Below are 12,076 nucleotides of genomic sequence, written 5' to 3'. Positions count from 1 at the left end.
TAAAAACCGCGACGATGTAGCGACGAAAAAATAACGTCGTGTATTAGCATATTCCTTGTCGTGATTGTAGGCTAAACTAAGGAGAAGGCATCAAGACATAAGAAATATAATTCTAGTCAAAAGGCAATGACAAGGCTGTACATAAACATCACCAACCACATCTGTTGTTGACTAGCGTTCAATTTCATACCAACCAATAAAAAATAGGCTTCCCCACATCCTGTTATTGTGTGCTAATTGCTAAACTTTGGAGAAGGCATCAAGGGATGGCTGTGTCACACTTCTTGCCTCAAACACCTGCACATGCTAGCAGCTAACTTAGCTAGCAATGATAGTTGTTGCCGCTTCTTGCTCCTCCTGGGAGCTGTTAGTTACTGTTCTTGCCTCAAACACCTGCACATGCAGCGAAAAAAAAATCAGAGATATAGGATGACACAGTGCAGAGATGTGCTTTCTTCAGTCGCCACCGTACCAGCACGTCACCAGACCCCATGCACCGGGCTCACACGCCGCTGCCGACCCTAGCCTCATCAAGATTTTCGCTGTCCCCTTTGGCCGCCCCAGAGCAAGTTTCAGACAACTGCATGCCTTAGTTATTGCTGCAACACCCTTACAACACAGATGCGAGAGAGGAATAAGAGAAAGATAGTTTGAACCTCGTTTCGGCGCCCTTCAGTTTGGTGGCCACTCATGCGATGGTGCTATCGATAACAAGATCTTCTACCCCTCTGACGGTGCGCCTGAACTGCTACTCCAGAGAGGCTACTCTAGAGAGGTCACATCCCGCTACAACGGAGGAGGACCGAGCGTGGACGGGGCTCGAGCCACAACGACATACACGGGGGAACGACGCCCGGAGGAGAACAAGCTAGATATGCGTAGGATCAGCGACCAAATCGATGCTAGGCTTTATTGGGCGACGGTTCGTGGTCCGCGCCGTCTCCGCATGGACCAGCAACGTCGTCTTCCTTCCATCGTCCTTGTTCTCAGGATAACCACCACCAGTCTTCCTCGTCCTTATTCTCGCAATAAGAGCATCTCCAACAGCCGCGCTATACTAGCGCCGCGCCGCAAAAAGGTAAATATAGCGCGCGCGTACCGCGAGGGACAGCTCCAGCGGACGCGCTAAAACCTCGCGCGCGCTAAAACGAGTTGGGCGCGCTGGCCATAACCCCATCCCGCGCTGTGTATTTCGGGCGTCCACTTCCGCGCGCGGCAGACTCGAGCGCGCGCGCGAACTCTCCCCTTTTCTTCCTCCTTTGCTCCCGCGCGCGCCGGCGCCAGCGCCCCTGCCACCATGGACGCGCACACCGGCACCCCGCTGACCCCGCTGTACAGCCGCGACCCCCCGTCGCCGCAGCCGCCGCCGCCTCATGGGAGGCATGGGAGCACCTCCGGCGCCATGGGAGGCTTGGGTGGCTTCGGAGCCATGGGAGGCATGGGTGCACCTGCGGCCGTCATGGGAGGCATGGGTGGCTTTGGAGCCCCCTCCAACGCTATGGGAGGCATCGGTGGCTTTGGAGCACCCTCCAACGCTATGGGAGGCATGGGTGGCATGAGTTTTGCTTCTCTCATGGGAGGCATGGGCGCACCTCCGGCCATGGGTGGAATGTCGTTCGGTGTGCCTCACACACATACCCATGAAAATGTCGTTGAAGATCTTGCCAAGACCGTCGGAGCTACACATGATGCGGTGCGTGATGAGGTTAGGGAGGAAGATTCATCTTCGAAGGCGGAAGAATCGTCTTCGGAAGAAGAGGAAGACGACGAGGAAGATGATTGATGTGTTATATGTCTTCAACTTTGTTGGATGAACTTGTATTTTGAACTTGGTTTGTATTTTGAACTTGGTTGGATGAACTTGTAGGCATGACTTTTATTCATCAACTTGTTTGTGTTAAATTTCACATGTTCATTGCATTTTGATGAATGTTTCAAACTATTTTTTGTTCAAATGCCATATATTTGGGCGCTGCTGGAGCGGAGCGCGCGCGCTGCATTTTACAGCTACTGCTGGAGCCAGCGCTGCGCGACGCGCCAAACCAGACGACCAGCGCGCGGCAAACTAGTTTTTTAGGCGCAACGCGAAGCGCGCCTGTTGAAGATGCTCTAAACACAACGGATCTATGGCGGCGGCCATCACCGCATCTCGCATCTGGTGTTGGCCAGCAACAAAAGCATCAGCCTCAATGAAATTACCAACAGGGAGTCTCGGATGGACGGCGTGAAAGATGCGCACTAGTGAATTTTTTTTAGTATCTCAAATCTTCCGTCCAAGTCGTATACGTCTTTCCTTCTAAACTTGTTGTCCCCTTATGTTTGCGAGCACGTACGAATTCTTCTGACTGTAGGTTGATTGTAAAATTATTAAGGAGTTTTCTATAAAATTGTATGACGGACTAAGAATACCTATTTCTTTTATTAGTAGGTATAGATATATATATATTTATTTTTATCTATTTGTGCAACAAATAATTCCGAACAGAAGAGTAGATAGCACTACAATTTTAATTGAAGAATTAGGGTTAAATATCTTGGTACAATCACAAAGATAACACGAATCAGAGAACCATCATCGATGAGCCACTAGCCATGTCAGATTCACGTGCCAGTTAATCGAAGCACACGAATTGAGACGGCAAAGAGCTGGTCAATGTAACAGTATCATAATCCTTTGGTTGCATATCATAAAAAAAATAACTTCCACTGGATCATGTTCCAAAGCATCCGACGTACTACTATTTTTGTCTCTCACTTATTCGACTACGCTTATACGACTTACTATTTTTGTCTCTCACTGTAATCTAAGCATCCTTGTTGAATTTCGCGAACTCATCATGATCAACTATATCCGGCAAAGAGTCCCACGCCGGTTCTTCCCCCTCGACCGTCGTGTCCATTGCCTTGTCAAATATCCTCATGAACTGGTCCATTGTAATGCTTAGATTATCGTCAAGCGCGTCCTCATCATTCTGTTGCTGGTACTGACTACTTTGCTCTGGAATTGTTAAAGTAAGAACGTTTGCTGGCATCGGCATTGGTGCCCCCGTGGAGTTCTGCCCCTGCTTCTTGCTGTCGTGATGAAGAAGACCCACCGACGACATTATTTCATTCATGAAGGATTGGCCGTCTTCGTTGTGATGAGGAAGAGGCAGTGGCGAAGGCGGCAGCTGCGGCGGCTCAACGTGCTCTCGCTGGAGACCACGGGCACTCCCCGGCGGCAGTAGCGCGGCGGCGGCGGCAAAATAATCTGCCGGGACAGGCTTCTTTTTCGTCGCCGTCACGCCGTCCTCCTCGCAGTCGTAGACATCCGTCTGGTCGGCATCGGTGGGGCACTGGCGCGGCGTGACGTAGTGCTGAACGGGCTCTGGAACTTGGACTCGCCGAGGAACCACCACGTCTGCTTGCCGTCACGGTCGCTGGCCGGCGGGTGTAGCTGCTCCAGCGCGTAGGGGTCGTCGGCGTACATGTCGGCGTGGAAGATGAACCCCCGCGCGTCGGGCATCTTGTCGTCGCCGGCGATCCACCGGTTGAGGAACGCTATGCTCTCCGCGTGCGTCGGGTTGAAGTAGACCCCGGGAGGCAGCGGCGGTGGCCCGGGCGGAGGGGCCATGGACATGGATCTGCCGCCTCCGGCTCTGGCGGAAGCTGATCTCTTGACTGCTCTTCTTGCTTTCGTGAGCGGCATGGTTTCTTAGCTAGCTGTGTTTGAGGAGAGATTCGATTGATCGGCGGGCTGGGATTATATGGTGTGCGACGGCGACGCGCTTCTGTCTGAAATCCCCAAGCTGTAGTCGGACATGGATTTCCATGTTTGCTTTTCCCCCGACCTGGAGACAGAACCGGAGCAGAGCAATTCCCGCGCGATTTCTATTTCCCGCCTTTTGCGGAAACTCGCGTTCCTCCTTTGGGCCTGGCCCAACAACCGTCGCAAATACTACGCTTATTCGACTTACTATTTTTTTCTGTAACTTCTCAATTTTCTACTATTTGAATTTGATTTTTTTTCAGATACTTGTGACCAGATTCTCTCATTTATAATTATGAAAGGCATTCCCAGCAATTATTACTCGCATGGCTCAACAAGCCTGTATTTTGGGGGTCCGTCACTTGATGCGAGATGTATTGGACAGTGGAAGTACATTCGCATACTTTTTTCGCAACTATATCAAAGTTCTTGTCACAACAGCAATTTTTCACAACCTTTGCATATCCTAACATGGTAGGATAATTGCGCTCATGTGGTTTTCCCTCTTGCAACATAAGGCGGTCAAAGCAAGATACTGAAAGAGGTTTATGACCCCTCTCCGCCTCTATGATGGAAATAAAATAAGTCATTCAATTCCGCGCTTGATGGTAAGAGGAGTTCAAATAATTGGTTTTGAACTTTCCCATGGCAAGAAAAGACTCATGGAGAAATCCTCCTCAGAACCCCCCTCGTTGTCACCGTAGCCATTCCTTAATTATTTTTTGTTCCTTCAAACAGCGAAAATACATTCATGGATTTGAGGAAGGTTATTGGTGTCCCCAATTCCCAGCGTATTTGGTATTCAGAACGAAGAGTGTGCAACTAAATACCGTCTAAACAAAGAATGATTAACAAGGGGAGGCCATTAGATTGCACACTCTTCGTTCTAAATACCAAATATGCTGGGGAATTGGGGATACCAATAACCTTCCTCAAATCCATGAATGTATTTTCATTGTTTGAATGGACAAAAAATAATTAAGGAATGGCTACGGTAACAACGAGGGGGGGTTCTCAGGAGGATTTCTCCGTGAGTCTTTTCTTGCCATGGGAAAGTTCAAAAGCAATTATTTGAACTCCTCTTACCATCAAGCACGGAATTAAATGACTTATTTCCTTTCCATCATAGAGGCAGAGAGGGGTCATAAACCTCTTTCAGTATCTTGCTTTGACCGCCTTAAGTTGCAAGAGGGAAAATCCCATGAGCTCACTTATCCTACCATATTAGGACATGCAAAGGTTGTGAAAAATTGCTGCTGTGACAAGAACTTTGATATACTCCCGCCGTCCCTAAATATAAGTCTTTTTAAAGGTTCCATTAGAAAACTACATACGGATGTATATAGACATACTTTAAAGTATACATTTACTCATTTTGTTTTGTATGTAGTCCACTAGTGAAATCTCTTAAAAGACTTGTATTTAGGAACGGAGGGAGTAGTTGTCAAAAAGTATGTGAATGCGCTTCCACTGTCCAATAAGTCGAATAAGCGTAGTATTTGCGACGGTTGTTGGGCCAGGCCCAAAGGAGGAACGCGAGTTACCGCAAAAGGCGGGAAATATAAATCGCGCGGGAACTGCTCTGCTCCGGTTCCGTCTCCAGGTCGGGGAAAAAGCAAACATGGAAATCCATGTCCGACTACAGGTCTACAGCTTGGGACGATGCGGCGGATCCGATTTCAGACAGAAGCGCGTCGCCGTCGCACACCATATAATCCCAGCCCGCCGATCAATCCAATCTCTCCTCAAACACAGCTAGCTAAGAAACCATGGCGCTCACGAAAGCAAGAAAAGCAGTCAAGAGATCAGCTTCCGCCACCGCCGACGCCAGAGCCGGAGGCGGCAGATCCATGTCCATGGCCCCTCCGCCCGGGCCACCGCCGCTGCCTCCCGGGGTCTACTTCAACCCGACGCACGCGGAGAGCATAGCGTTCCTCAACCGGTGGATCGCCGGCGACGACAACATGCCCGACGCGCGGGGGTTCATCTTGCGCGCCGACGTGTACGCCGACGACCCCTACGCGCTGGAGCAGCTACACCCGCCGGCCAGCGACCGTGACGGCAAGCAGACGTGGTGGTTCCTCGGCGAGTCCAAGTTCCAGAGCCTGCTCAGCACTTCCAATACCAAGCGCGCCGACCGCACAGTCCGGACAGGCGGCTTCTGGCGAGTGGAGCAGACCAAGAAGAGGCTGACCCTCGAGGACGGGGTTCTGAACGTCTTCGGGTTCTACTCCAAGAAGCGCAGGACGGAGTGGCTCATGCAGGAGTTCACCAGCGACATGGACAGGGGCGTCGGCAGGAAGGGCGTGCCCGCGCTCCACAAGCTCTACGTCACGCCGCGCGACCGCCCCACCGATGCCGACCAGACGGATGTCTACGACTACGAGGAGGAGGACGTGACGGCGAGGAAAAAGAAGCATGTCCCGACAGATTATTTTGCCGCCGCCGCCGCCCTACTGCCGCCGCCCGCCGGGGAGTGCCCGTGGTCTCCGGCAAGAGCACGTTGAGCCGCCGCAGGCGTCGCAGTTGCCGCCTTCGCCACCGCCTCTTCCTCATTACAACGACGACGGCAATCCTTCATGGATGACATAATGTCGTCGGTGGGTCTTCTTCATCGCGACAGCAAGAAGGGGCAGAACTCCACGGGGTACCAATGCCAATGCCAGCGAACGTTCTTGGTCAGTACCAGAAGCAGAATGATGAGGACGCGCCTGACGATAATCTCAGCATTACGATGGACCAGGTCATGACGATACTTGACAAGGCAATGGACACGACGGTGGAGGGGGAAGAACCGGCGTGGGACTCTTTGCCGGATATAGTTGATCATAGAGTACTTCACATTCTTATGGAGTAGAGTACTACATACGTGACTGAAGGCGTGTTGGGAGCCTCTCCAATCCTACAACTCCGCTCCAGGTGAGGAGCTCGATCTGAACGACTCCTCAAAATTGTGCTGGAGCTCCCTCTGCTCCAGAAGCTGCAGTTGCGGAGCGGAGAGGAGCCGAACAGGGGCTGAATCTCAGTTTATCTTGGCACATCGGATGCTTTGGAACATGATCCAGTGAAAGTTATTTTTTTTTTATGATATGCAACCAAAGGATTATGATACTGTTACATTGACCAGCTCTTTGCGGTCTTAATTCGTGTGCTTTGGCACGTGAATCTGACATGGCTAGTGGCTCATCGATGATACTTCCCTGATTCGTGTTATCTTTGTGATTGTACCAAGATATTTAACCCTAATTCTTCAGTTAAAATTGTAGTGCTATCTTAATGTAATACTCTTCCGTTCGGAATTATTAGTTGCACAAATAGATAAAAATAAATATATATATATATCTATACCTCCTAATAAAAAAAATAGGTATTCTTAGTCCGTCATACAATTTTATAGAATCAACCCGTAGTCAGAAGAATTCGTACGTGCTCACAAACACAAGGAGACAACAAGTTTAGATGACCTCACCAACAGCTTCGACCACGACGACGACACGGTGGAGGGACCGTGCGTCGTCTACCTGACGATTCCGATTAGATTTATTTTATATTTTAGTAATGTTTAATTAAACTTCGTTTTTAGTTTTTTAATGTTTAATTAAAATTATGTTACGTTCGAATGTAATCGGGAATGAACTATGAAAATTTTATCGAAGTTTTTATTATGAATCTAAATTAAGTGTTCTTCTTATTATTTATTTGAAATATTTAAATTTGTTTAGATAAATTATATATATATATATATATACAGTTTACAAAAATATAAAAAAACTTAAAATGAATAGCTTATAAATTTTTTCAAAAAAACATGAACAGTCTATAAAATAGAAAAAAAAATATATGAACAATTTGCAAAATTTCAATGAAATCGGAGACCAAACATACGTTGCGTTACGTCTGGCATCTGTTTTTAAATAAAAATTCAAAGAAAAAAGCATAAATTGTTAAATTTTTTTTAAAATTTGACGTGCCACGTTGTGAAGTTCATTATGAAGCGTGAAAAAAATTGAAAAAAAATTCATGAAGGGAGTTGCAAGATCGCGTTCTAACACTCCCTCCGTCCATTCCGACGCCGATGAGTTGCACATGATGTACATGGATGCATACATGAAATTTACTCATCTTTTGCCGGCACCTCAGAATGCACATGCAATGTTGCCACACAAAATTTCGACGAAATCGAAGACCAAATGCACGTAGGGATTGTCCGAAAATTCTAAAATTTGACGTGTCATCTTGTTTTTGCCTCCTTTTGAGTGGAAATTCAAAGAAAAAGTAGGGATTGTCAAAACATTCTAAAATTTGAGGTGCCATCTTGTGAAGTTCATTAGAAAGCGTGGAAAAAAATTGCAATTTTTTTATGAAGGGAGTTGCAAGATCGCGTTGTAACACCACTTCCATCCATAGCGACGCCGATGAGTTGCATATGATGTACAGGGATGCATGCATGAAATTTACCCAACTTTTGCCGGCACGTGAGAATGCACATGCAATGATGCCACGCAAAATTTCGACGAAATCGAAAACCAAACGCACGTTGCGTCACGTCGGGCATCTATTTTTGCCTGTTTTTGAATGGAAATTCAAAAAAAAACACGGATTGTCAGAAAATTATAAAATTGGACGTGCCGCCTTGTGAAGTTCATTAGGAAGCGTGAAAAAAATTGTAAAAAAAAATTCATAAAGGGTAGTTGCATGATCGCGTTGTAACACCCCTTCCGTCCAAACCGACGTCGATGGCTTGCACATGATGTACATGGATGCATGCATGAAATTTACCCAACTTTTGCCGGCACCTGATAATGCACATGCAATGATGCCACGCAAAAATTCGACGGAGACCAAACGCACGTTGGGTCACGTCCAACATCTGTTTTTGTCTGTTTTGAATGGAAATTCAAAGAAAAAGTACGGATTATCAGAAAAATTTAAAATTTGACGTGCCACCTTTTGAAGTTCATTAGGAAGCCTGAAAAAAATTTGAAAATATTTCATGAACGGGAGTTGCAAGATCGCGTTGTAACGCCCTTTCCGTCCATACCGACGTCGATGGGTTGCACATGATGTACATGGATGCATGCATAAAATTTACCCAACTTTTGCCGGCACCTCAGAATGCACATGCAATGATGCCACGCAAAATTTCAATGAAATCGGAGACCAAACGCACGTTGCGTCACGTCCGACATCTGTTTTTGCCTGTTCTTGAATGGAAATTCAAAGAAAAAGCACGGATTGTCAGAAAATTCTAAAATTTGACGTGCCCCCATGTGAAGTTCATTATGAAGCATGGAAAAAATTGAAAATATTTCATGAAGGGAAGTTGCAAGATCGCGTTGTAACACCCTTCCGTCCATACCGATGTCGATGGGTTGCACATGATGTACATGGATGCATGCATGAAATTCACCCAACTTTTGCCGGCACCTGAGAATGCACATGTAATGATGCCATGCAAAATTTCGACGAAATCGAAGACCAAACGCACATTGCGTCACGTCCGACATGTGTTTTTGCCTGTTTTTGATTGAAAATTCAAAGAAAAAGCATGGATAGTCAGAAAATTCTACACTTTGACATGTCGCCTTGTGAAGTTCATTAGGAAGCGTGGAAAAAATGGATTTTTTTATCAAGGGAGTTGCAAGATCGCGTTGTAACACACCTTCCGTCCATGCAGACGCCGATGGGTTGCACATGGTGTACATGGATGCATGCATGAAATTACCCAACTTTTCCGGCATCTGAGAATGCACATGCAATGATGCCACGTAAAGTTTCGACGAAATCGGAGACCAAACGCACGTTGCGTCACGTCCGACATCTATTTTTGCCTGTTGTTGAATGGAAATTCAAAGAAAAAGTATGAATTGTCAGAAAATTCTAAAATTTGACGTGCCGCCTTGTGAAGTTCATTAGGAAGCGTGGAAAAAAATTAGAAAAATTTCATGAAGGTGAGTTGCAAGATCGCGTTGTAACACCCCTTCCGTCCATACCGATGTCGATGGGTTGCACATGATGTACATGGATGCATGCACGAAATTTACCCAACTTTTCCCGGCACCTGAGAATGCACATGCAATGATGCCACGCAAAATTTTGACGAAATCGAAGACCAAACGCACATTGCGTCATGTCCGACATCTGTTTTTGCCTGTTTTTGAATGAAAATTCAAAGAAAAAGCATGGATTGTCAGAAAATTCTAAAATTGGACGTCCCGCCTTGTGAAGTTCATTTGGAAGCGTGAAAAAAAATGGAAAAATTTCATGAAGGTGAGTTGCAAGTTCATATGGAAAGATTTATTTTTCCATATAGAAAAAATTCGTTTTTAATATGAAAAAAATACAACTGACGTCGCCATATTGTTTTTCCACGACGACGGGATTAGCGACGTGCATGCCCTAGCTCTACATCGACGTGATCTCGCCGCCGCTGCGCCCCGCTCTACACTCCCCCGACGCCTCGCCACCAACGTGTTCTCGCCGCCGACGTCCAGCCCCGCCGCCCTCCATCCATCCCGACGCCGCTGTGATCTGTCACCCCGTGCGCCCATCACAACTTCGTCGCCGCGGCCTTAACCGTCCGCGCGTCACCGCAGCCTTTACCGTCCGTCCGTGCGTCGCCGCGGTCATCACCGTCCGTCCGCCGCCGCGGCCTTGACCATCCATCCGTGCGTCACCGCGGCCTTCGCCGTCCGTCCGCCGTCGGCCTTCACCGTTTGTCCGTCCGTTCATCATCGGCCTTCTAATTGGGTAACTATGTTTATAATGTTTTCATGTTATTATTGAAATATCAAATAAGTTGCATCGTACGTGACAATTTTTTTAAATTATGAAGGATGGATATCGACGGTGTGATTACATGTTCTGTTGAGAAGTGGGTTAGCCTTGTTGACAAACTTTCAGCAAGTCAAAAATTTACGTTTTATGAAACGGATTTGCAAGGCATGTTACAAATACTGTCCGTTAAGATGCGTGAATTTTTTACTTCACTTTTTGATCCAAGGCTACAATCGTCATAATAAAAAATTCATGGTTCAAGTGTCATCCGGGAGTAAAGGCCTTATTTCTAGGGCATGATGATGTGTTATCTATCTTTGGGTTGAAAAATCAAGGAGTTGATGTAGTTGGTTTTCTTAGAACGGAAGGACAAAAAGCTATGAAAAGAATACCAACTCATTTTGTGGACACAAAAAAGGGTAAGATCATGATTGATGATCTTATCAATAAAATTGTGAAGAATAAAAATACGGATGATGACTTTGTCCGGATGCCGTTTCTAGTTTTGTTGGGAATAGTAATCGCACCAGTCTTCCTTGAATATATTCCGAAGGAGTATTATGCCTTAGTTAAGGACAAAAGGATGATAAGTAAATTCAACTGGAACGAGTTTACTTTGAAGTTCTTTCTTTCGGAGATTGGAAAGGTTCTAGAGGATGGCCCTGTTAGGGAATGGCCACATGGGAACCTCGCCCTTTTGCATGTATGTATTATTCGAATTATTACTTACGTACTGTTAGTCAAATATATATTATTCAAATTTATTTGGTGTATTGCAGTATGCATATTGGGAGAAAGTACAACCAAATATAGGTCCAAAATATGATCGGTTGTTACTTATGAGCCCCTTGATGAGGAACTCGACGGAACCTCTCGCGGAGAAAAGAGATAAATACAACTATGATTATGGTCGTGGTGTTGGAATGGTAATCCATATTCTCTAAATTTATTTTTTAATGTTACATTTCCATGGTTCAATTTATTGTCTAAATTTGATGCATAATTATCGCTCTCTAATTATTGTTCTTGTAGATTGATGACAATATTACATATGAGTATAGGATGAAAAAAATTGCTCAAGAACAAGCTGAAAAAATAAAAAAAATCAAGTACTAAAAAATCTACTATTAGTGGAAAGAAGAAAGAGAGCAATACATCAGATGCTTCTGCGAGCAATGTTATGGACCGCATTTGGCATGAGCTGAAGGAAATACGCAAGGACATGCGTCGCTTGCCAGAGTTTTGCGCACGGGTAACGGTGCAACACATTTTTACTATCGTGCATAATGTATTTCGTTGACTTACATAACTCTCATGAATAAATATTTTTTTAGAGGATGATTGAGAAAATGAACAAAACCGATGTGTTCTATAGAACCGGTAACATGGAGGAAGAAGAAGAGAATCTATATGGTGACATTAATGAATCTACAAATGATGGTGCATTTGGTCATAAGGAGTTTGTTTATCAGTCTGATATGGACGACTATCGCACACCTTCTCAAGGTAAAATTAATAAGCAAAAGGACGATGACGGTCATCATGAGAATT

At 45.8% G+C, this 12,076-nt stretch overlaps 1 protein-coding gene and 1 pseudogene across 1 annotated transcript; one reads left to right on the top strand and one right to left on the bottom strand.

The window, feature by feature from the left end:
- Window positions 1-3,274: 3,274 nt before the first annotated feature.
- On the bottom strand, window positions 3,275-3,691 carry LOC123413550 (NAC transcription factor 56-like). The gene has a single exon (XM_045106482.1). It carries the CDS (start codon window positions 3,686-3,688, stop codon window positions 3,281-3,283), a length of 408 nt encoding a protein of 135 aa, XP_044962417.1. The 5' UTR covers window positions 3,689-3,691; the 3' UTR covers window positions 3,275-3,280.
- A 1,826-nt stretch (window positions 3,692-5,517) lies between these two features.
- On the top strand, window positions 5,518-6,340 carry LOC123409404 (annotated as a pseudogene).
- The last annotated feature ends 5,736 nt before the right edge of the window (window positions 6,341-12,076 follow it).

Source organism: Hordeum vulgare, chromosome 7H (assembly GCF_904849725.1).
Source record: "Hordeum vulgare subsp. vulgare chromosome 7H, MorexV3_pseudomolecules_assembly, whole genome shotgun sequence".
Taxonomy (NCBI): Eukaryota; Viridiplantae; Streptophyta; class Magnoliopsida; order Poales; family Poaceae; genus Hordeum; species Hordeum vulgare.
This window is presented reverse-complemented; position numbering and strand designations above follow the sequence as displayed.